Source organism: Umbelopsis ramanniana (assembly GCF_025399195.1).
Source record: "Umbelopsis ramanniana AG unplaced genomic scaffold K450scaffold_3, whole genome shotgun sequence".
Taxonomy (NCBI): Eukaryota; Fungi; Mucoromycota; class Umbelopsidomycetes; order Umbelopsidales; family Umbelopsidaceae; genus Umbelopsis; species Umbelopsis ramanniana.
The window spans coordinates 631,042-651,368 of record NW_026252089.1 but is presented as its reverse complement, the minus strand read 5'-3'; the positions used below and the strand labels follow the sequence as shown (position 1 = coordinate 651,368).

The 20,327-nt window shown below is 44.3% G+C and overlaps 10 protein-coding genes across 10 annotated transcripts; 5 read left to right on the top strand and 5 right to left on the bottom strand.

The window, feature by feature from the left end:
* Window positions 1-132: 132 nt before the first annotated feature.
* Window positions 133-1,947, top strand: K450DRAFT_221223 (uncharacterized protein). Its single transcript, XM_051585683.1, has one exon. It carries the CDS (start codon window positions 147-149, stop codon window positions 1,761-1,763), a length of 1,617 nt encoding a protein of 538 aa, XP_051449047.1. The 5' UTR covers window positions 133-146; the 3' UTR covers window positions 1,764-1,947.
* Window positions 1,948-2,231: 284 nt separating this feature from the next.
* Window positions 2,232-3,707, top strand: K450DRAFT_221220 (uncharacterized protein). Its single transcript, XM_051585682.1, has 3 exons — window positions 2,232-2,595; window positions 2,665-2,821; window positions 2,923-3,707. The coding sequence occupies exons 1-3, from the start codon at window positions 2,284-2,286 to the stop codon at window positions 3,210-3,212; spliced, it is 759 nt and encodes a 252-aa protein (XP_051449046.1). The 5' UTR covers window positions 2,232-2,283; the 3' UTR covers window positions 3,213-3,707.
* Window positions 3,708-3,799: 92 nt separating this feature from the next.
* Window positions 3,800-5,725, top strand: K450DRAFT_221218 (uncharacterized protein). Its single transcript, XM_051585681.1, has 6 exons — window positions 3,800-3,987; window positions 4,093-4,107; window positions 4,171-4,301; window positions 4,380-4,426; window positions 4,512-4,900; window positions 4,975-5,725. The coding sequence occupies exons 1-6, from the start codon at window positions 3,916-3,918 to the stop codon at window positions 5,518-5,520; spliced, it is 1,200 nt and encodes a 399-aa protein (XP_051449045.1). The 5' UTR covers window positions 3,800-3,915; the 3' UTR covers window positions 5,521-5,725.
* A 2,221-nt stretch (window positions 5,726-7,946) lies between these two features.
* K450DRAFT_221209 (uncharacterized protein) lies at window positions 7,947-8,747 on the bottom strand. The gene is made up of 3 exons (XM_051585680.1): window positions 8,482-8,747; window positions 8,290-8,414; window positions 7,947-8,231 (listed from the first exon to the last, which is right to left on the bottom strand). The coding sequence occupies exons 1-3, from the start codon at window positions 8,569-8,571 to the stop codon at window positions 8,033-8,035; spliced, it is 414 nt and encodes a 137-aa protein (XP_051449044.1). The 5' UTR covers window positions 8,572-8,747; the 3' UTR covers window positions 7,947-8,032.
* A 611-nt stretch (window positions 8,748-9,358) lies between these two features.
* K450DRAFT_221207 (uncharacterized protein) lies at window positions 9,359-11,095 on the top strand (the record flags this gene model as incomplete). The annotated part of the gene is made up of 1 exon (XM_051585679.1): window positions 9,359-11,095. The coding sequence occupies one exon, from the start codon at window positions 9,362-9,364 to the stop codon at window positions 10,796-10,798; it is 1,437 nt and encodes a 478-aa protein (XP_051449043.1). The 3' UTR covers window positions 10,799-11,095.
* A 284-nt stretch (window positions 11,096-11,379) lies between these two features.
* Window positions 11,380-12,802, bottom strand: K450DRAFT_221206 (uncharacterized protein). Its single transcript, XM_051585678.1, has 2 exons — window positions 11,893-12,802; window positions 11,380-11,823 (listed from the first exon to the last, which is right to left on the bottom strand). The coding sequence occupies exons 1-2, from the start codon at window positions 12,496-12,498 to the stop codon at window positions 11,692-11,694; spliced, it is 738 nt and encodes a 245-aa protein (XP_051449042.1). The 5' UTR covers window positions 12,499-12,802; the 3' UTR covers window positions 11,380-11,691.
* An 89-nt stretch (window positions 12,803-12,891) lies between these two features.
* On the top strand, window positions 12,892-14,929 carry K450DRAFT_221197 (uncharacterized protein). The gene is made up of 6 exons (XM_051585677.1): window positions 12,892-13,534; window positions 13,616-13,653; window positions 13,728-14,215; window positions 14,312-14,356; window positions 14,434-14,528; window positions 14,598-14,929. Exons 1-6 carry the CDS (start codon window positions 13,202-13,204, stop codon window positions 14,664-14,666), a joined length of 1,068 nt encoding a protein of 355 aa, XP_051449041.1. The 5' UTR covers window positions 12,892-13,201; the 3' UTR covers window positions 14,667-14,929.
* Window positions 14,435-15,596, bottom strand: K450DRAFT_296779 (uncharacterized protein; the record flags this gene model as incomplete). The annotated part of the gene is made up of 2 exons (XM_051593645.1): window positions 14,435-14,867; window positions 14,984-15,596. 2 exons carry the CDS (start codon window positions 15,594-15,596, stop codon window positions 14,791-14,793), a joined length of 690 nt encoding a protein of 229 aa, XP_051449040.1. The 3' UTR covers window positions 14,435-14,790.
* A 952-nt stretch (window positions 15,597-16,548) lies between these two features.
* Window positions 16,549-18,682, bottom strand: K450DRAFT_221194 (uncharacterized protein). The gene has a single exon (XM_051585676.1). It carries the CDS (start codon window positions 18,612-18,614, stop codon window positions 16,554-16,556), a length of 2,061 nt encoding a protein of 686 aa, XP_051449039.1. The 5' UTR covers window positions 18,615-18,682; the 3' UTR covers window positions 16,549-16,553.
* Window positions 18,683-19,483: 801 nt separating this feature from the next.
* On the bottom strand, window positions 19,484-20,309 carry K450DRAFT_277019 (uncharacterized protein). The gene is made up of 2 exons (XM_051593251.1): window positions 19,671-20,309; window positions 19,484-19,604 (listed from the first exon to the last, which is right to left on the bottom strand). The coding sequence occupies exons 1-2, from the start codon at window positions 20,290-20,292 to the stop codon at window positions 19,522-19,524; spliced, it is 705 nt and encodes a 234-aa protein (XP_051449038.1). The 5' UTR covers window positions 20,293-20,309; the 3' UTR covers window positions 19,484-19,521.
* Between the last annotated feature and the right edge of the window lie 18 nt (window positions 20,310-20,327).

Genomic DNA, 20,327 nt, shown 5'->3' with positions numbered 1-20,327 from the left:
TTTGACGATCTCCATTATGCGGCTTTGCTTTTAAGGTCGCACCGATGCCCCAAACAGGGCAGTGCCATGCCTGACGTAGGGTTATATAATGCCGATTCTGGTTATACTTTTTTTATTTTTTTGTCTTTAGCTCACCGTTCTATCTCATGAGTCAACTGGCCACTTTCCCCCATGAGCTCTTGACCAAGATCATGTCCCATTTAAACAATGGTGACATATTGAATTGCGTGTATATAAACAGAAATTGGAATTATGTTGCTTGTGCCTACTTCTTGTATCGAAACCTGCGCCTTGCCAATACACGAACGTTGAACGCCTGCTTGGATATGATGGATCAGACCGCACTGAAAAGAAACTCTCCAGGGCAACAAAGCGAATATTCAGGCAGAAACTATGGGGCATATGTGAAATGCGTGGACCTGTCATACGATGGTTCCAACATGGTCCTGGATGAATACAAGTTAACTCGACTAGCAACCCACTGCCACAACTTGGAAATACTGAACATTCGGAATAGCCACGATCTACGAGATAAATGGGTGGCTGAGATATTAAAGAGATGCCCACATCTAATCCACATCAACCTCTCCGGATGTGGGTTCCTGACATCAAGGTGCTTAGAAAGCACCAACGCCGTAAAGATTCGACAAAACCTCCAGGTCCTCAACACAATATTCTGTTATCGATTTTGGCCAACGTCAGTCCACATGACATTTCCATCGCTCACAGACCTCAAGCTTCAGGTCATGGACATGTCTGGTTTCACTGTGGTACGCCAGCTAGTGGCAGCTTGCTCCAACTCTTTACAATCGCTAGCCATCATATGGCGTTATCGACTCAGTATCGAGTCCGTATTTGCATCAGCAAGCATCAACCAAATCTTACAAAACGTACCCAAGCTCAAAAGACTTGCTTTAGACTGTCAGACCGGAGAGTCGTTAGAAGTGTATCAGTTTCCCACCACCCTGGTTGAACTTCAGCTCTACTGCCTGTGCGCCAAGGTCACCGTGACGGCGGTTGAAAATCTCAGGAACCTAAAGCGACTTTTTCTCAATTACACTTTCATTTCCCAATCAACCATACAGCAAGTCTTGGACGCGAACGGTAGAACGCTGGAGGCTCTTGGATATAATGAAGGCTCTGGAAGACCTTTGACAAAAGCACTCCTGGCTCCATGCGTAAATCTGCGTAGCTTGCAAACGACACTGGCTCCCGGCCCAAGTCTTATTAATGTCATTGCTGACCTCTATCGTCAACGCCTTGAGCATTTGTCAAATAAATGGGAAGGTCACACATACATCCCAAGTGCCTTTAAACCCATTGAAGGATTATGGGAGCTGTTAACCTCTAGTCCATGGCCAAGAATTCGATCGTTTGACATTGTTAATGCGGTGGTGACAAAAGATATTCTCTACAAATTGCCTGAAGCCTTTCCTAACGTCGAGTACCTTGGGTTCATTGTATCCTTGGAACAAGATCTTTCTCCTGACGAATGGATCTCCTACTTCTCCTTGTTCCCAAATCTGAAAGGTATTGGTCTGCGACAGGACCTCCGCATACCGTACCATGTGAGCGAATTTTGGAATGGACGATATCTCAAGAAGTTTCAGAGTGCGTATCAAGACTGGTCTATGAATGAACAATATTCAACAGAGAACATATGCCCTATACGCAATCCATTTGATACTTGGCCACAAACAATGATATTGCATACCATGTCCCGCGATTCTCCATCGAGCACCACCATCCAGCCACTTCAGTAAAGAATTTCATCAGGATAGTTATAGAGTGTTTAAATGTTGATAGAAAGTGTTGCAGTAGCAACAAACTTGGTGAAGAAATCTATCCTGATATTTACCTGATGTGTACTGTATTGTACAAAAACAAATATAAAATGCCTCATGAATTTTCACACAACACGTAAATAAAATGCGTTAATAATCCGGCCGGGTTGATGTTTTGGTATCTGGTTTGAGCAACAACCACTACGAAAGTCAGTAGTTCGCATCAATAATGTGTGCTATATGCTTCAACACTTTTATGTAAAGAGTGAAAATTAGTAAAGGATGAGTTCCTTGCCAAAACTCTATGAAAAATGAAACAAGACACTATATCTTTCATGAATGATAGATGGGAAAGATCCACCAGAAGAAGTGCTATCGATGCTGTGCTTTCAACATTTGCAGCAACCAAAACATCCGCACAGACTGTGACTGCGACGAATGTGGGGGGGGGGCTGAAAGCAGCGTCGCAAGAGGCCGGGTTCGTAGCTTGGCATTCCACATGGATTTCACTGGAGGCTTGGACGACAATCCGTGGGCACCTACTGCCACGGCCGCGGAAATCAACGTATTGCAAAGGAAGCCAGACTCACCACCCTTGGAGCACATTTCACAAGACCTCGACATGTTCGACCCGTGGGCTGATCCCACCCGCGCACAATTACCCGACTTCAGCCTTGGACAACGTCCCGAAAGCAAAGTAGACATAGACTACAGGGAAGAGGAAGAAACTCATGATGTCGTAGCAAAAGATACCGAGGTCGCAGACTTTCCAAACGGCCTCTTTTACATACGGTCAGTGCTATCACACAAGGTAAGCGGGAATGACGTTTTTCAGTCTCCGCCAAGCACCCAGCTTACCCATCCTGTTACTGCTCCATAGGTGCTTGATGTTCGTGGGGGGTCAAAGAAAGCAGATACGCAAATTGTTCTTTGGTCACAAAAGAAGGATGGAATACAAACTCAAAACCAGCTGTGGCTGTATCATGAGGGATTTGTAGTCAATGTCAATTCTAGACTTGTATTGGACATTCGAGGCTGTAAGTTGACTAAGTGATTTCATAGCCTTCAAAGGGGACCACGTTATTTCTTTGAATGATGACATATCCTTAATGCTCCTATATTTTTTTTCTCAATGTAGCTCTCAGTCCTAATGATCTCGATACCGCCAAGATCATACAATACAATCGCAAAGAGAAGGAGGAGGCACATAATCAACTTTTCGCTTTTGATGAAGGTAGAATATATTGCCAGGCGAAACCCCACCTTGTACTAGATGTTGCCGACAAAGCCTCAGACGAAGGTGTGGAAGTCATCATTAATGAACGTGACGATGATCGAGTTAGTCAGATTTGGTCATTTGAAGAGGTACAAGCTTCCTTCGACAAGGAAAAATTATTAGGTGTAGGAAAATCCCATTGGTGGAAATAAAATGAGGAAGGGATTTATTATTGAAGATAAAGAGCGTTGCCAGAAGAACATTGAGATGGTAGTTGATATATGACCTTGGTATTTTGGTGTGAAATACCTTCCATGGCCATCTATCGACTCCGTTGTCTCCTCCGTAGGTCATAACGAGCGAATCAGCCAGCGGCGCACAGATCGGCCGGCCTAGTCAAACGTACGTAGGTACTGCTCACTATTTTACCTGTAACTTCATACAATCAAATTACGTGATTATTAGTAGATCCCAAGAGAAGACAATGGAATGGATTCCATTTTGTCGATCTTTTTTTCCCATCTTTCATATTGTGTAGCACAAAAGGATCCATATTTTTGATACTGAGATGGGCTACGCGATGGCAAGCGTTGGATAGAGAGGAGACAAAAAGTTGCTTCTTTCAGCACAACTGTTACCACTTTCTATGTTATTCTATGGCTGACTTGAAAAATAAAGGGAAATTCAAGACGCCAAATGATCTGGACCGAGGCAAAAAGAGTCGAAATGCCCATAGTTATTCAGGAGCCGCCATGATAGGGAAAAAAAAAATAACATAGGCAATTTTTGCAGATTTTTCTAAGAACCAGCCAAACGCGGTCGGTGATTCAAATCAACATTATTTTTTCCATCCACTTCTATTTGCCCTGCGCCTTCTTATACTTCTTGTTCCAAAATTCTGAATTCCATTAGTGAATGGTCAGAGACACTAAACTTTACGACACCCTCGGCGTGAAAGAAAGCTCTTCAGAGCTTGAAATAAAGAAGGTAAGTTGATATACTTGCAAAGTGCTTTTTCACAACCTTAAAGCTCAATTCCTGACATTCCCTCCTTGCTATTGCCTACCTTATTTTCCACTATAAACAAAAAAGGCATATCGAAAGCTTGTAAGTAGCTAGAAGTAGACAATTAATTAAACAAGATATCACTCATTAGAATTACTCTTGCAGGCCATCAAGTATCATCCTGATAAGAACCCTAACGCTGGTGACAAGTTCAAGGAGATATCCCATGCCTACGCCATCCTGTCGGATCCTGAAAAACGGGAGAAATACGATGCTGCTGGTGTAGATGACGCTGCGTATGACAATCACTCTGGAAGAGCCCATGTGAACGCAGAGGAGCTTTTTAATGATTTGTTTCACGGGATGGGAAGTAGTTTTCACTTTGGATACGAAGAAGTACATGTCGACGTTGGTAACAAACGTAAGTGGTGGTGATGTTATAAAAGAGAAAAACCAATTCATCTGGTATTACTGCTTCGCACTTTTTACTAACCCGTCATGTTCAGGGCGCCGCAAAAAAGAACGAGGTGATGATATAGTCCACGAACTCTCGGTCACTCTTGAGGATCTCTATATGGGAGCTACTAAGCAGATCAACCTGAACAGGTCGGTTCTGTGTGTTGGCTGCGCTCCAACTGAAAGTCTCAAGACAGCAACGTGTAAACATTGCCATGGAACTGGCTACTTGACCTATAATTCTCGAGGCTATAACACGGTCCGGCAAGTACGCAGTGTTTGCAAGAAATGCAATGGATCTGGCGATTACCGAAACAATGGCTGCAAAGTCTGTAAGGGCAAAGGCATCGTAAACGAACGAAAGGTCCTAGAAGTTCACGTAGAGAAAGGTGCTAAGAATGGACAAAAATTATTATTTGGTCAAGAGAGTGATCAAGAGGTATGTAGCGGAAGCGCTCATCATTGAACTTCGTTTCCCCTTCAATGTATTTAACAAATTTCTCTCTTCAACAGCCAGGAGTTATACCCGGTGATGTCATATTTATCTTGAAGTTGGAATCTCATGATAGATTTGAGGTTCGTGGAAAGAATCTTTACACCAAAATTCATATCACCCTTCAAGAAGCGCTATGTGGATTTGACAAAATCCTATTCAAGCACATGGATGGTCGCGGAATTCGAGTTAAACATACTGCAGGATCAGTGATCCAACCTGGATCGTTCAAGACCATCATGAACGAGGGTATGCCAACATATCGCAGAACAGAAGACAAGGGCAACATGTACATTCAATTCCTGGTTGACTTTCCTGCCGATATGTGGACCAGTGCTGGTAACATTGATGCCATTCGAGGCTTATTGCCCGGTCCAAGCGAAGAAGTGACTCAGGAAAAGGATATGGTGGTAGATGATTGCAGTCTTTTGGACGTCAACTTTGAAGCTCTCCGTAGCCAGGAAGATAAAAGTCGACAAGTGCATCGCACTGATATGAACAATTATGAAGATATTGAGCGGGTCTCAAAACCTGCTGCCGCCGCCGTCGGTTGCCCTCAACAATAATAGCAACTTTGACCAGCACGACGCAAACTCTTTTTTCCCTCACCGCATTGTATAGCACACCACTTCCTAACCCACTTAGCATTAAAAGAGTCAAAGAAGTAGCGAGCACCAAGAATAAAATATTGTCTTTTTGGACATAATGATTGACCTGTTGTGGTGCCAATCCTGTTTTTTATTTCGGTATTACACCAAGTTGGTAAAAGTATTTTTGATTTTCAACCTCCTTTCTGCCTTCAGACCCAATACCATAGGCTGATATACTTGGGAATTTCTTCGGCCCGAGCCCCGAATTCCCGTTACCAAGTCAATACATTTAGACTCCACGAACATCAGTGGCCGAAAAGGTTCTTGCATTTGACAGGCTTTATTGTGAAGCTCATCCACACGAATGCCGACTGACTTCACGGCAGACAAAAGCGAGATCATAGAGGGCTAGAAATGGTTTCATGATGACATATCTGGTAAGGCTGGCGTCGATCTAACCATTACGTGTACTGTAACATAATATTTGGCTATATCCACAGACGATGCACTTTCCTTGCTGACGAAGCAATGGTAGGTAACTGACCAGCAGTGCCATAGACAGTCACGTTGGTAGGGATCGAAGATGAAAAAACCCCATTATTATGCGTAGTATCTTTCACAACACCATACAAAAGCCGTAACGAACAGCATACTAGATTTCAAAAAGATCATGAACCACTATTTATCTCTTCAAATTTCAATAGAATGGGCCATCGTAGCTCTTGTGTGTTAACTAAAGGATAAATGGCTGGGAAATCGAGGTTGACTTTGAAAATGTCATAATGAGCGGACTTTTTGACAAAACCCATCACTAATGCCATATCGCTGGACAGGTTTTTTATTTTTTCCAAATCTTTCCAGAACTATCGTTTAGTAAGGCCTGCAAGCGGGTTATTCTATATTGTTTGACTATAATATCACCTCAGTTTAAGGTGGAGGGAAGTAATGGATTACAGGCTCGATTCTGTGCACCTCTTTAACACAGCTCGTGTGATGTCGTGAAGAGTTAAGCTCGTAAACAAAGCTCACGGCCAAGATATCTTCTGTTAACAGAGAATTATTAATTGAAACTTGAGGGTCCGAAACACGGTATGATGCAATCACCGTATATAAGAGCAGCCGATGGCTCTTCATAGTCCCCACATATTTCACACCATGACCAGCAACACTCAGGTTATCTTCAACAAAATTCCCACCACCTTCCCTCAGCCCGGCGAGCATATGACAGTTGCCAAGTCAACCGTCGACCTCGATGCTCCCTTGGCTGAAGGCGATTTCATCGTTAAGACTCTCGTCCTTTCCGTTGATCCCTATATGCGTGGACGTATGAGATCTCCCGAAACCAAGTCTTACAGCCCTCCTTTCCTTGTTGGTGAGCCCATGAACGGCCACGTAGTTGCTGAGGTGATCAAGTCCAACAACGCCAAGTTCAAGCAAGGCGATTATGTGTATGGCAACGGTCCATTCCAAGAATATACCCATGTCCGCGCCGCTGAGGCTGGCCGATTCGTCGTTCGCAACGAAGCCCGTGATTCTGGACTCCCTGTTTCCTACTTTGTTGGTGTTTTGGGTATGCCTGGTTTGACCGCTTATGCAGGGTAAGTTCTACTTGACAAGTTCTGATCTCAGTGTAACGTAATTATTAACACCGATGCCTTCTTAGTCTTTTTGCTATCGGCCAGCCCAAGAAGGGTGAGACTTTGTTCATCAGTGCTGCCTCTGGTGCAGTCGGTCAACTTGTTGGTCAGCTTGGCAAGGATTTCGGTCTTCACGTTGTTGGTACCGCCGGTTCTGATGAAAAGGTTGAATACCTCAAGTCCATTGGTTTCGATGACGCTTTCAACTACAAGACTGAAAACATGAACGAAGCCCTTACCAGAACCTGTCCCAAGGGTATCGATGTGTACTTCGAGAACGTTGGTGGTGAGACTCTGGAAACCGTCATCAGCCACATGAACACCTTTGGTCGCATTGTTGCTTGCGGTATGATCAGTCAATACAACACTCAAGAGCAATACGGTGTCAAGAACTTGATTTTGATCGTCGGCAGACGACTCCGATTCCAAGGCTTCATCGTCAGCGATCATAATGATTTGGAACCCGAGTTCCTTACCAAGGTCATTGCCTTGCTCAAGGAAGGCAAGTTCCAGTACCGTGAGACCATTTCCGAAGGCATTGAAACCACTCCTCAAGCCCTCTTCGATGTCCTCAAGGGCAACAACTTTGGCAAGCAAGTTGTCAAGGTTGACCGCTCTCTGTAAATTTGTAGCATCTCGCCATGCCAGATATGTATGTAAAAAATAAAAAATAAAACCCAAAATCTTTATGATAATGCCTCGAAAAAAGGTGTTTACAATACTGTTTTGCATAAAAATATACTTTTTGTTTATTATCTTTTTTGTGTGCATTATTGAATCTGTCCAGCAGATAGGATAAGATACTTCTGGGGGTATGCATCACTATACATAGTGATGAGAAGCTATTGCGTTTAGTCGTCGGCTTCGCCTGATTCTTTTGATGACGACCTCTCTCGCTGTCTGGGAGTAGGAGACACGTCTCTAGGGGAGTGGGTGACGGTCTCATCGGGTACAATGGCTCGTATTTCCTTGTCTATTCTAGTTGAGACGGCCTCTGAATGTAGGTAATGGTCCAGCATCTTTTGTCGAGCATCATTGTACACTGCATGGCTACAGAGAAGTCAGACGAACGGCGATTAACGCAAGATTTGTGAGGCTGAGAACTTACTTTTCCAAACGATCTAAAACAATGTTATGAACGTGAGACTTGTCTTTGGTAAACAGGGATGGATCCTCAGTTTCTAATTTTTGCATGATTTCTTGAAGGTCATTGATAAAGGTTTGGCCGGATTCCTAGAAGGTGGATCCGTTTTTTGATTAGCTGATGTAAAAATGGCTGCATGACTTGCAAGTAAATTACGTTGGCTTGGAACTCTTGAAGAGCTTGCTTTCGGAGCTCGTCAAAAGTACCCTTCTTCTTAAGCTGCAGGACTACCTCTTCTGGGGTCATAAAGGCGAGTCGAAGCAAGGCAAGGCGAAGTGAGGTAGAAGATCGAGGCTGGCAGCCTACAAACTCTGCCAGACGTGCGGAGTTTTTTCTTTTTTTTTGAGACGGCTATTTCCAATGGTGCCCCACGTCAATGCCAATAGCGTCTGTAGTGAAGGACACATGATTCCCCCATTCACCCTGCTCCACTCACTCACACGCTAGGGATTTTACTGCGCTACAAAACAGCTAAAACTCCTAGTATATTAAAACAGGGATACATAACAAACATCATGCGTGGAATACTTCTATTGATTCGGCCATGATGAAGAAATTACAATCTGCACGTTTTTGGTGTGGATGCTGGTAGCAAGATAGTTTGGAGATGTTGGCTATACGACCAGTCATGGATGCATGTGGCCATTTTGAGCGGGCTCTCGCTCACCTCTCCCAAGATGGGAGATTTGGCTCAGCTTGGACAATTAACAGCGGCTTTGGTTTCAGTGGTTTCCAGGGATAGGTTCTGCATCAGTTTCAGAGACCTTAGGCCCCCTTCTCCACTGTAAGATGCAACTCTTTTGCAAATATCGATTCCAGCTTACATTATTATTGCGAATGTTTGTTCGAACGCTTTTGGTCACGCTGGAGATTAGTTCCAAAATGGTAATGATCAGATACATGTTACAATATACACATCTGTATTGTAAAACGATAAGATACAGTCATCGTGAGAAACATTCGTCTCTTGACTTATATTTCTGAAAATTTCTCTCGCCAACACACTCTCTGTCTCTCTCTCTTTTCTTCTCATCGCATGCTCCCAGTCGAATTACAATTACTCGTCCTTGATCACCTTTATTTGCTTGATTCTAATAATTCAAGCCATTCCATCACTCGTGGCAGATTGGTATGTCATACATACTATGCCCATCTCACACCCAAGCTGTTTCATACCGTCAGTGTATCGAGCCCTCAGCGCTACACTCGGTTGATGCAACAATTGTACAACATGTCGCTTGTCAAGTGTTTGGATTTATCTGCTTATACCACCATGGGCAGTGGATGGACGGATGCTAAAGCCATGACTGTGGTTCATGCAGAATCATTGTCTATGATGATTCGTTCATGCAGTCGTTTAGAACAAGTTCTATTGGGCGATGGTCTAGGGAATGTTATTAACGATGCAGTCTTAAATGCCATTTTTTCTCGTCCTCTCTTACGCGGTGTCGATATGATGGCGTGCTCCAACCCATCTTTTGCTCAGTCCTTTTCGCTCACGATGGGAAATTTAGAACCCGTGGCCGAAAATTTTTCCTCTGAACCACGTGCCTTCAACCAAGCCCTACCCACAGACCTTGTCGCTGAGGACGACTCCAACGCATCAGTATGCTCTGGCTTGTCCAGAAGGAATTCATTGGACTGCATACCATCATCATTGGACAGCGATATTGAAATTCGGCCTGTAGTTGCTTTGCCTGACCTTGAAAGTCTGTCATTGCATATGTGCTCATCTTTATCCGAGTCGCTGGTACTCTCCCCTCTATTGTCCCGCCTACCTACTTTAACTCATATCGACCTTTCCCATACCAAAATAACGACAGCCACTCTCTGGAATATTCAGCCTGTCAATTTGAAAGAGCTCTCTTTGCGATATTGCCGTGGCTTGACCTGCTGCAATGCTGGATTGCCCTATGTCCTGGCCCGTTTCACTGACTTGGAATACCTTAACCTGGCCATGAACCCCAACCTTGGAGGCTCGCGATTTTGTGAAACTTGCTTGCTCCATATTATGAGCCATCTCTCACCCTGTTTGACCACTTTGGATATATCGGGCTCTTTGGAATTGAACGATGACCATTTAGCTGCTATGAAGAACACCCAGAATTTGGAAAAACTCTCCATTGCCTATTGCCGAAATGTATCATTGAATGCTATCCTTGCATTACTCAAACGGTCTCCCAATCTACACTACCTTAATGTGACGGGGGTCCTGTCCGTGGAAACCACCTTACCCAGCCTAATGAAGTTGCTGGAGTGTACCACCTCCACCGTGACGGAGATTAGTGATCAAGTCTATAACGTTTTGCCGGGCAGTGTCTGCGGATGGACAAAGTCCAGGTTGGGCCGACGCTGCTACCTCCAACGTGGCAACATAGCCACCTCGGCGGAAACCACGCACTCTTACAAAGTGCAAATAGACTCACATACTACGCTATCGCCTATTATCAAGTACTGGAGTTACGCCGTGTAATGGAAATCCAGGATTTCTTGCTTCCCGTGGGAGGCTGCGGGTTTTGTCTCATAGGGGCGGCGGGCCTGGACGGGGGGGGCGACCGGACTTTGTGCGATCCCACATATCATGTACAGGCAACCACCACCAACTTTCATGTATCTTATGTAAGAGATATAGCTTGGCATACACTTTGTAAATAATTGTATATATGGCCAGGCCACAAGCATCTCCACTCCACTATTTATATAATTCCACACGAACACACACATTTTACGCGCGTGTGTTAATAAAAAAGCGTTTCATTATTAATAGGAGGGTGGTATGGAAAATTAAGCAAGCCGATGTGTTCCAAGACGTTCTCAATGCTAAGTTTATCCAAGTTTAAGTTTTTTTTTTGGTTCGGTGGAAATGCTTGGCTCCGCTTATCGGACTGGAAACCGCGCACTGCGGCATAAATCTTTATGCGTCCGGCTATGCAACCCACGCGATGGAGCCAGCCTCAACTTTAAAAAATTTCACAGTATAGGTGTGATTGGTGAGACTACTTATTGTTATTTTCAAGGGGGAACCAATCACATTCCCTGTGTATATACCCAACATGGTGATGGTAAATTGACAAAAATTTAATTTCATAGCTTATTAATAATGTATTGGTATCTTCAACTACGCACCCGCCATGGATGGCATAGAGTTAAATTATGGTTGGGGTAACAGGAGGATTGAAGAGTTACAGTTATACAAAGATTGTGACGATGGTATTTACAGGAGAGTAAGGGGGGAGGAAAAGGAGGAGGGGACAAGGTCGTGTTGATGAAAAGATTTTGGGGATGAGATGCGATGGCAGTATATACACAATTCTTTCTATTTTGTTTTGGTTTGGTTTGGTTTTTTTTTCCTGTTCTTTGGATGGCTTATGTGGTGACCAGCGGCGCAACGTCGGATAACGTGGGAGAGAGTAAAGACTCAATGCTGTCTCGACATAGAATGTCATTCACAGTATCGAGCAAGGTATCCAATACGATGGGTTTGGAGATGCAGCCATTCTAAATAAAAAGTAGTGGGTTAGAGGCTATTGCATGGGTTGTCCCTTCTAAAAGTTTTGAGAAACTTACCATGCCATTCTCTAAATACAAGCTTCGCCAGTAAGGAGAATATTTGGTGGTAACGGCCACTATCGGAATGAGCCGGTGTCGCTCACCGGCCATACCAGCTCTTATCCGAGCAGCAGCTTCCACTCCACTCATACCAGGCATTTCAATATCCATCATCACCAAGTCAAACTTGATTGTGGACAATAGTTGCAGTGCTTGGTCGGCTCCTTGAGCGACATGCACGGTGTGAATGATATGACTGAGGTGTTTCTTCAACAGTCGTTCTAGGATGCGTAGATTGACATCGTTGTCATCCACCAGTAAAACTCGCAAACATTCTGTGTTGGGTACCAAAGAGAAGGCTTTGGGTAGGCGAATAGGTGGGTGAATCAGCTCAGGCACGTCTCTTAGCGAGTCGATACGACGACGGAGCAGAGCGGAATAAATGGGCGTAGCGTAAGAAGGCGAGCCTGGTGGAGTGGGCGGTAACGACTCTGGTGACTCCGTATCGGGTGTCATTCCAGGGTTTTCTTCTTCTGGTGTGATGTTTAAGCTATTGAAAGCCATGGTGGTTTCCTCGACGTTGGCATCGGTTGATAAGACGGTTTGCTTACAAACACTCTCCATAGACGAAGTTTGGAGATGCGAAGTAGTTCTAATACAAGAAAAGTAGTCCAGTGTGGATGAAAGTGCGAGCGTTGGGTAAGTGAACTCGGACACAGTGAGAAAGCGGAAGAAGCAGAAGAAATGGGAAGAAAAAAAAGTGTGGCCAAGCCTTTATAGAGAATTTTCTGCATAAGCCCAGGGAACCAGGAGACTTTTGAAAAAAATCCCATGTTGCGAAAAATCGACAATTCTCACCAATGAGTGGGAATTATTGCACAAATCCTGATTCTGTGACTGAACATTTCAATAAACGCCCATCTTGAGTCACCCCCCATTGCCTAGTCCAGGCGCAGGTCACCGGAGTGGCGGGCATAACGATGGTTGGGGGGGGAGCACCAATCGCCAAGAGAGGCCCTGGCTATCCGCAAGTAGCTTAAATCGAGAAGAGCGAAGTTGCTTTCTTTGTCATGGTTTGGCTTACGAGGAACCATGGTGGTAGCAGGTAAACTAATCTCATTAGCCATTATGACTTCACACCAAGCAATATACGAACTAACGAGTTCCTTCGTGTTCCTTGCATGATTTTTGCTTGGCCAAGAGAACATCCTGAAGTTTTTGCCGGCCGCAAAAAGTAAAAAAATTTCCCCCCAAAAATTTGCCTCGCGACCACTGCAGTTTTGCCGTCCTTGCAAAGTCACACTTTCAGTCAGCAAGCAAGCCAGCCATGCCCACCAAGGATCAGCAATTGCAGCAGAAAGTCAAGCACACGCTGGAAGCTATCCCCTCCCCTCGCTATGCTCCATTGCGAGTGCCATTGAGACGGAGATTACAAACATTGGCGGTTTTACTATGGTGTTCTATGATGCCAATATGCATGTTCATATTCTTCTTTTTATGCTCCATTCCTGTCCTCCTTTGGCTCCCCATTATCCTTTATTTGACCTGGATCTTGGTGTGGGATAAGGCTCCAGAGAATGGTGGAAGACCTATACGCTGGCTACGCAATGCTGCGTGGTGGAAGCTGTTCGCAGGGTATTTTCCCGCACATATCGTCAAGGTAAACTCAACCCACCCCCCGTGTACATAACAAATAAGGAGGGGAAAACCTAACCATCTGTTCATAAAACAAAAACAATAGGAAGCTGATTTAGATCCATCCAAGAACTATATCTTTGGGTACATGGCAAGAAAACCTCACGCATGCTTTGGTGTACGGGTGATTAACTGGGTTCTTTCCTCATCTCTTTTAGTTATCATCCCCATGGGATTATATCCATGGGTTCATTCTGTACTTTTAGTACCAATGCTACGGGCTTCGATGATTTGTTCCCAGGCATCCAGCCTTCGCTTTTGACATTAACATCTAATTTTAATATTCCAATTTACCGTGATTATTTGATGGCGTGCGGACTTTGCTCCGTCTCAAAAACATCCTGTCAAAATATTTTAACAAAAGGTGGTCCGGGCCGTTCCATTGCCATCGTTGTGGGAGGTGCTTCCGAGTCCCTGAATGCGAAACCCGGAGTAATGGACCTTGTGCTGAAGAGACGCTTTGGTTTTATCAAGATTGCTGTTCAAACCGGTGCAAGTCTAGTGCCCACTATCAGTTTTGGTGAAAACGAGTTGTACGAACAGGTTGAAAGTGATGGAAACTCGAGGTTGCATAGATGGCAAAAGAAGATCCAGCATGCCCTTGGTTTTACTATGCCGCTCTTTCATGGCCGTGGTGTATTTAATTGTAAGTTATTGGCATCCTTTTTGCATTGTGATATGCGGCGGCCTAACATGTCTTTCGTTCCCATTCCATGCAATGCACATATTTGTGGTGTTTTAGATGACTTTGGCTTGCTCCCCCACCGCCATCCTATCTACACGATTGGTAGGATAACGATTTTTTGCTCAACAACACGTTTTGCTGCTCGCCATACTGACCATTCTCCCCCCCCCCCAACTTAGTCGGAAAGCCCATCTCCGTACCTAGCGTCAAAGAAGGACAGTCAAAGGATGAGATTATAAAAGAACTACATGACTCGTACATGCATGCCGTGCAGGTAAGCTGACACGCCCCACATGAAACAACCAACCCATCCGTCAAACATCTGAACCCTTCAATCAAACAGGATCTCTATGATCGTTACAAGGACATCTATGCAAAGGATCGGATAAAAGAGCTCGAATTTGTCGAATAACGTTTTTTCTCATTTTTTAACATCCCGCTTCATCCCGACCATTCTAATGAGTTTCTCATCTCCGTTTCACACTTTGCATGTAATCTATTATTCATTCCATTTTTTAATAATGAGAGCCGTTTTATCATGGACAGAAGGTGATTGTATACCCGTGACTGGTCTTGCATGTAAAGGTGCTTGTTGGGTCGTCTGAAGCAAAACCTGTACCCCCCCCAACGAAGTGAAAAGTAGCATAGAATAAAATCGAATGAATTAGCATTTTTTTTTCGGTCCCCTTCCATGAAAATATTTTGTTCTATGGACAATTGTCGACTTACTATACGCCGTTGGGCATTTCTTCTTGATCATTGGTGCATATGGCCCCCCACAATTTTTTGCTCCATATTTACCACCGCAGCAAAATTTATCACCGCCATACTTGGAACAGTCGCTCTGACATCCAAGTAGTTTGCCATCTGAACCTTTGACAGTAAGTGAGCTAGGACACTGAGGTAGATTCGAACAGATAGGAGATCCGCAGTCGTATTTGTTAGATCCTTGCTTCGCGCCTATGGGGGTAATTTTTATCGGCAAATTATAGCCGTCGACCATTGACAAATCATAAAAGTCTAACCCTGCATAGGCTCCGAACGCAAACTCGGCCAAACTTGCCGGGTTAGGTGTTCCTGGCGCTCCACACTGAGTTGCGTTAGAGCGTTGTTTGGTGTCGTAACACTGGTAACGACCCCAAGCCCTGCCTGACCAGTTGTTAGGGAGCACCAAAGTGTGAGACTGATCATGCTGGAGGTTGTAGAGTTGGACGCCGTGGGTACTACTGCCAAGCAAACCAGCCGTAACGGTTTGTTTGCACTTGTTGTGAAAGTCTAACTTCTTGCTGGCAACCGTCACTTCAAGACACAAGCCGAAAAGCATTAGTACGGTTAAGCGCATGTCCAAAAAAAAAAAAAAAATCTTGAGATTTCTCCGCTAGAGCTCAAAAGGAAAGGTAAACTGGTGTACTTATAGCTTTCAAGTTCTACAGAACGAAGTTACCCGATTTCTGGTCGGTCGATAAGAGGAGCCTATCTTCCATGCACGTTAAATTGGTCAATAAAGCACTATCCTCAGTCATTGTTTCTGTCCCGCTCAGCACAATTTATCTCGTACAGCCATATATCATTTGTCATACCGTCCACAAAAGCTGGCTTGATGCAAGCATTAAGCCTATCGCCGTTTTTTTTTTGGGGGGGTGGGGTTACTACTTTCGCATTTATTTAGACCAAAGAGGTTAGGTTCGATATACAAAGGAACTATTCTTTGAGGCTAAAAGCGTAAAAGTATAGCAGCTGGGTCATCATGACCAAGCAACAAAACATTGAAAGAAATTGTTTGTTTGAAAGAGCGAAAGCGGGTACCGTAATGGCTCTGAGACTAAAGGCCATTTGCGCGTAACCTAACATCAACGCCGCAAATGTCGCACCGGTCTTCAAATTATAGTGTAGTTACCAATGTTATTATTTCGATCTGAATATGTCGATCCCCGTTGCAGGTACTTTGACTAATTAGCAAGCTGGATGCATAAACATGTCGACCCCCCTTCATGATGAGCACATGTTTACATTATTACACCCTGACCATCAACAACCCAATGGTTCGCTTTCAAACCATCATACGGCCCGGTATGAAAAATTTTCCAAGGAGATACAATATGATGGGTTGAAGTTTCCACGGACGAACGCAAACAGATACTCTCTATCCTACTTGGTTTTATGCCGAGCAAATCAAACATTCTTGGTTACATGTGATCCATGTCACAGTGCTTATGGATAAATGTGGTTGTCGCTTGACTGATTAAGGATTCATTATTTTATTTTCCTCAAGAATTTTTTTTATATAATTCGATCCCCATTATGAGGCTGCGGCAGGAGACACGGGATGGATAATATTGCTAGCTTGCAAAACTTGAATGATAGCGATGATCATGGAAAACATTTGCGTGGTAGCAAGGATGGCTCCGAAGATACCGATGTAGAGCGTAGCAGGATCGTAAATTTGCTTCGTACTCATATCTCGCTTCAGATTGCCCCAGAAACTGTGAAAGCTTCTTAGCACCTTTTCGCAGTTGTGGAGCACATACAACGGCACTTGCATGGTTGACTCCTTTTCAGTCAACAGTGACCGCCATTGATCCCACGTAAAGCCTTGAAGAATTAAATCGTCATCGGCGATTGTGAACGACTCCTTGTCCGGAATCATATGAAGGTACAGTTGTTTCAGGTGCTCAAAGTACATATTGCCTTCCAAATGCATGGAACACCACTGTAATGCCTCTCGACGTAAAGGGAACATGGAGATCTCGTCCACGTTGATCATAACCGGTTCACGAATGTTATAATCAGTTGGAAACTGCGCAGAGATGAAGAAGTCGGCCTTCTTTAGCTTGTAGACTGTAGGCATCTTGAGCGTCATGTACGTCTTATTGGTGGTGTGATTAAGTTCTTCCCATTCAATCACACTCTCTCCGGGCGAGGAGTGATTGTCGTAAATTACCTTGAACGAGTCCAACAAACCCGTCAGGCAGTCATCGGCATATTTGACAGCATCTTTGCTGTTGTTGGACTTTAGAGCACTATGACAGTTCTGAATCGCTTGAATGGTGTTAGGATAGTTTCTCTCGCATAGTATGATAGCTGCTTGGAATCGCTGAACGGGATTCAAGAACTGCTCTAGCCCTCCATCGGCGTTGCCTCGATTGATGACGGATCCAATAAACGGGAGTGCAAATTTGTTATTGGAATGCATCGATGCAACTGAGTAAGCCCACTGTGCTCTCTCAATACTCTCTTTTCGCCGGCGATCGTTCATATGGATCGAAGGATGAAAGATGCCAATTTTGGAAAACCAGACTTCATCTTCGAGATTAGGCTTTTGAAGAAACTTGTTAGCAATGTAATATTCTTCATTCAAGTTACGGACAAATTGATAGATGGATTCTTCCACAGCATCTGGCCTAGTGCGGTACGACCTTACGAGCCGTTCGAAATTGTCATAAGTATAATAGCCGGTTCCAAAAGCGTCCCGATTGTCCAAAAGTCCATGTTTGACAGCCATTTGAAAATCTTGCTCTTTGACCACAAGAGCGTCCCAAATGTAGAGCCACGCTCCATAGTACGATAGCATTTGCCGATCTCTTTCCAGTTGCTTCTTAAAAATACGCCATTGTCGCAGATACCCTTTGATGAAAATAATACTGCCCGGTGCAACCGAAGATCGACTGCCCTTCTCCTTGACACTCAACGAAAGCACGCGTACGATATCATTCAGTTTGGGAAGCAAGCTGACTTCTCCGCGAAAAAAATTCCAGTCCACTGTGGTATCATCGAAATAATGATTGAATTCCAATGGTCGGACAAACCATTCCCGATCTCGGTCAATCCCATATGAGCTTTTGTAAAGTTCTTGCATGATACTTTTGTACCGAGGAAGCGACGTGTAGTAGAGTCGGAACATGGGTAAGGAGACGGTGCCTTTGAACAACCCCACGACAAATTCAAAAAGCGTATTGGTACATAATGTGTTAAGCGTTTCATCGTCATTCTGTCGGCTGATGTCGCTGCCGGCATAAAACTTCAGTACTTGCGCTCGTAAGCGTTCCACTTTACTGGGAACGCTGGCCTGGCTCCACGCCTGGTTCTGACCAGTCCTAGATGGCCAAAACTCTCTGTCCAACGCAAGTACCTCGTCTAAGCTACCCAAACGGCCATTCGACCTGTCACTGTTCTGGCTGGTTATGACAGTTCGAAGCTCTGATATTGCAACCAAGGCGGGGCCATCGATTTTTTTGGCAAACGACAAAACTAGCCCGACTTCTTCTTTGCATGGCTTTTTTTCCAACGTCGCCCAGTCACCGTATAGCAACGATATCCAATAAGCATCCGCTGCATTTGAATCATACTGATAAGGTTCCATTCTGTAAAGTAATGAAATGCTCTGCGAATGGAATGTTCCAAAATGATCGTTCGTACCATTTCATCCTGGTAAGTGTGGCTCATACGCAAGTCTGTGTTACTTTCCTTTGTGCTTAGCTCTTGTGCGAACAGCGTCCTTAGTAGGTGACCAAAAACAAATAAAAAAAATAGAGTTTTGGAAAAACATTGATGCTCCCAGGCTAGATCAACAGGCTGCACAGGCAAAGAAAAGTATATCATCCTTCCTCGATAAGATTAGGCCAAGAGATACATGCTATCTAGGTATCATACAGTAGACTACACGCTCTATTATGAAAGTTTGTCGGCTTTACCCAGCACCTCGTAAGTGAGGATTACATATCCAGCGCATAGCTTGATGTATAGTAGTTATCATGCATTAAAAGTATACAGTTCCGCAGTGCAATTTTAAAAGCCACGGTTTACAATGACCTTCTTGGTAATTAGTATCAGACATACCGGTGTTATCTTTGGCCAAGCATGAAGCGCACCGGCCTGTGTGATCACACTTTATTTACTTGCAACAATTTTTTTTTACCGTTTGCCGCATGGCAGAACCACGCTAGCGGCAAAAGCATGCTGGAAGCCACACCTATGTATACATACGGTGTGCACGCAAAGATTTTTTTTTAATCTCTAATGTAATCTGTTGTGACCAAGTGTATGTTATCTAGCTTTATCATACTCGACTTACGATATTTTCATGTCAACCAATCGCTCAAAATACCCCAATGTGGCTATGATGGTTCATGCATGAAAGCATATATTTATTCCAGACAGTACAAAAGATGTTCTTTGATCAAAAAGATTGCGATTTTGTTCAGAGAAAGCTTGGTATATAATGACAAGTACCGACCGATTGTTATAAATTCAAAAACCTAGTCATGCGTTTAAGGGCACCAGGTAATGGTGTATCCAGTGGCAGTTCCAGAGTCACAAGTATAAGTACTGGTGCTATCATCATATGCAAAACCTATCATCATGAGATATGTTAGTAACTATGATCGCTATCGATCATCCCACATTTCACTTTACTTACTGTATGCATCAGGGCAGGCAGATTTGATCATGGGAGCATAAGGACCACCGTTGCAAGTAGCAGCAGAGCCGTAAGCACCGGTACAACAATACTGAGGTTCGTTGTAGTGAGAGCAATCGCTCTGACAAGACAAGAGATCTCCGGTGGTGGTTCGGACGGATAAGTCACTGGGACAAGTGGGCAATGCGGAGCAGGCAGGAGATCCGCATTGATACTTGGTGGATCCTTGAGAGGCACCGATAGGGGCAATGCTGATACCCAAGTTGTAGCCATCCACCATAGACAAATCGTAGAAGTCTTGATTGCCAGAGCCTTCAAAAGTGAATTCGGCCAAACTGGCAGGGTTGGGGGTTCCCGGGACACCGCACTGTGTGTTGTTTGATTGTTCGCTAGATTGATCGCAATCAATGCGAGCCCAAGTGCGACCAGCCCAGTTGGCAGCCACAGAGGCTGTTTGAGAGGAACCGGTGCCAATGGTGTAGTAGGTAGGAGTGGATTGGCCATTTTGGAGAACACCAGCTTCGATGGGTTTGGCACAATTGTTCTTCAACACCAGATTTTTGGCAGCAGCCAAGTCCAAGAGGAGGGCGGTGGAGACAGCGAGAATTAGAGAGGAGCGCATTTTCTTGGATGGATGGGGTGGCAGTAGGAATATTC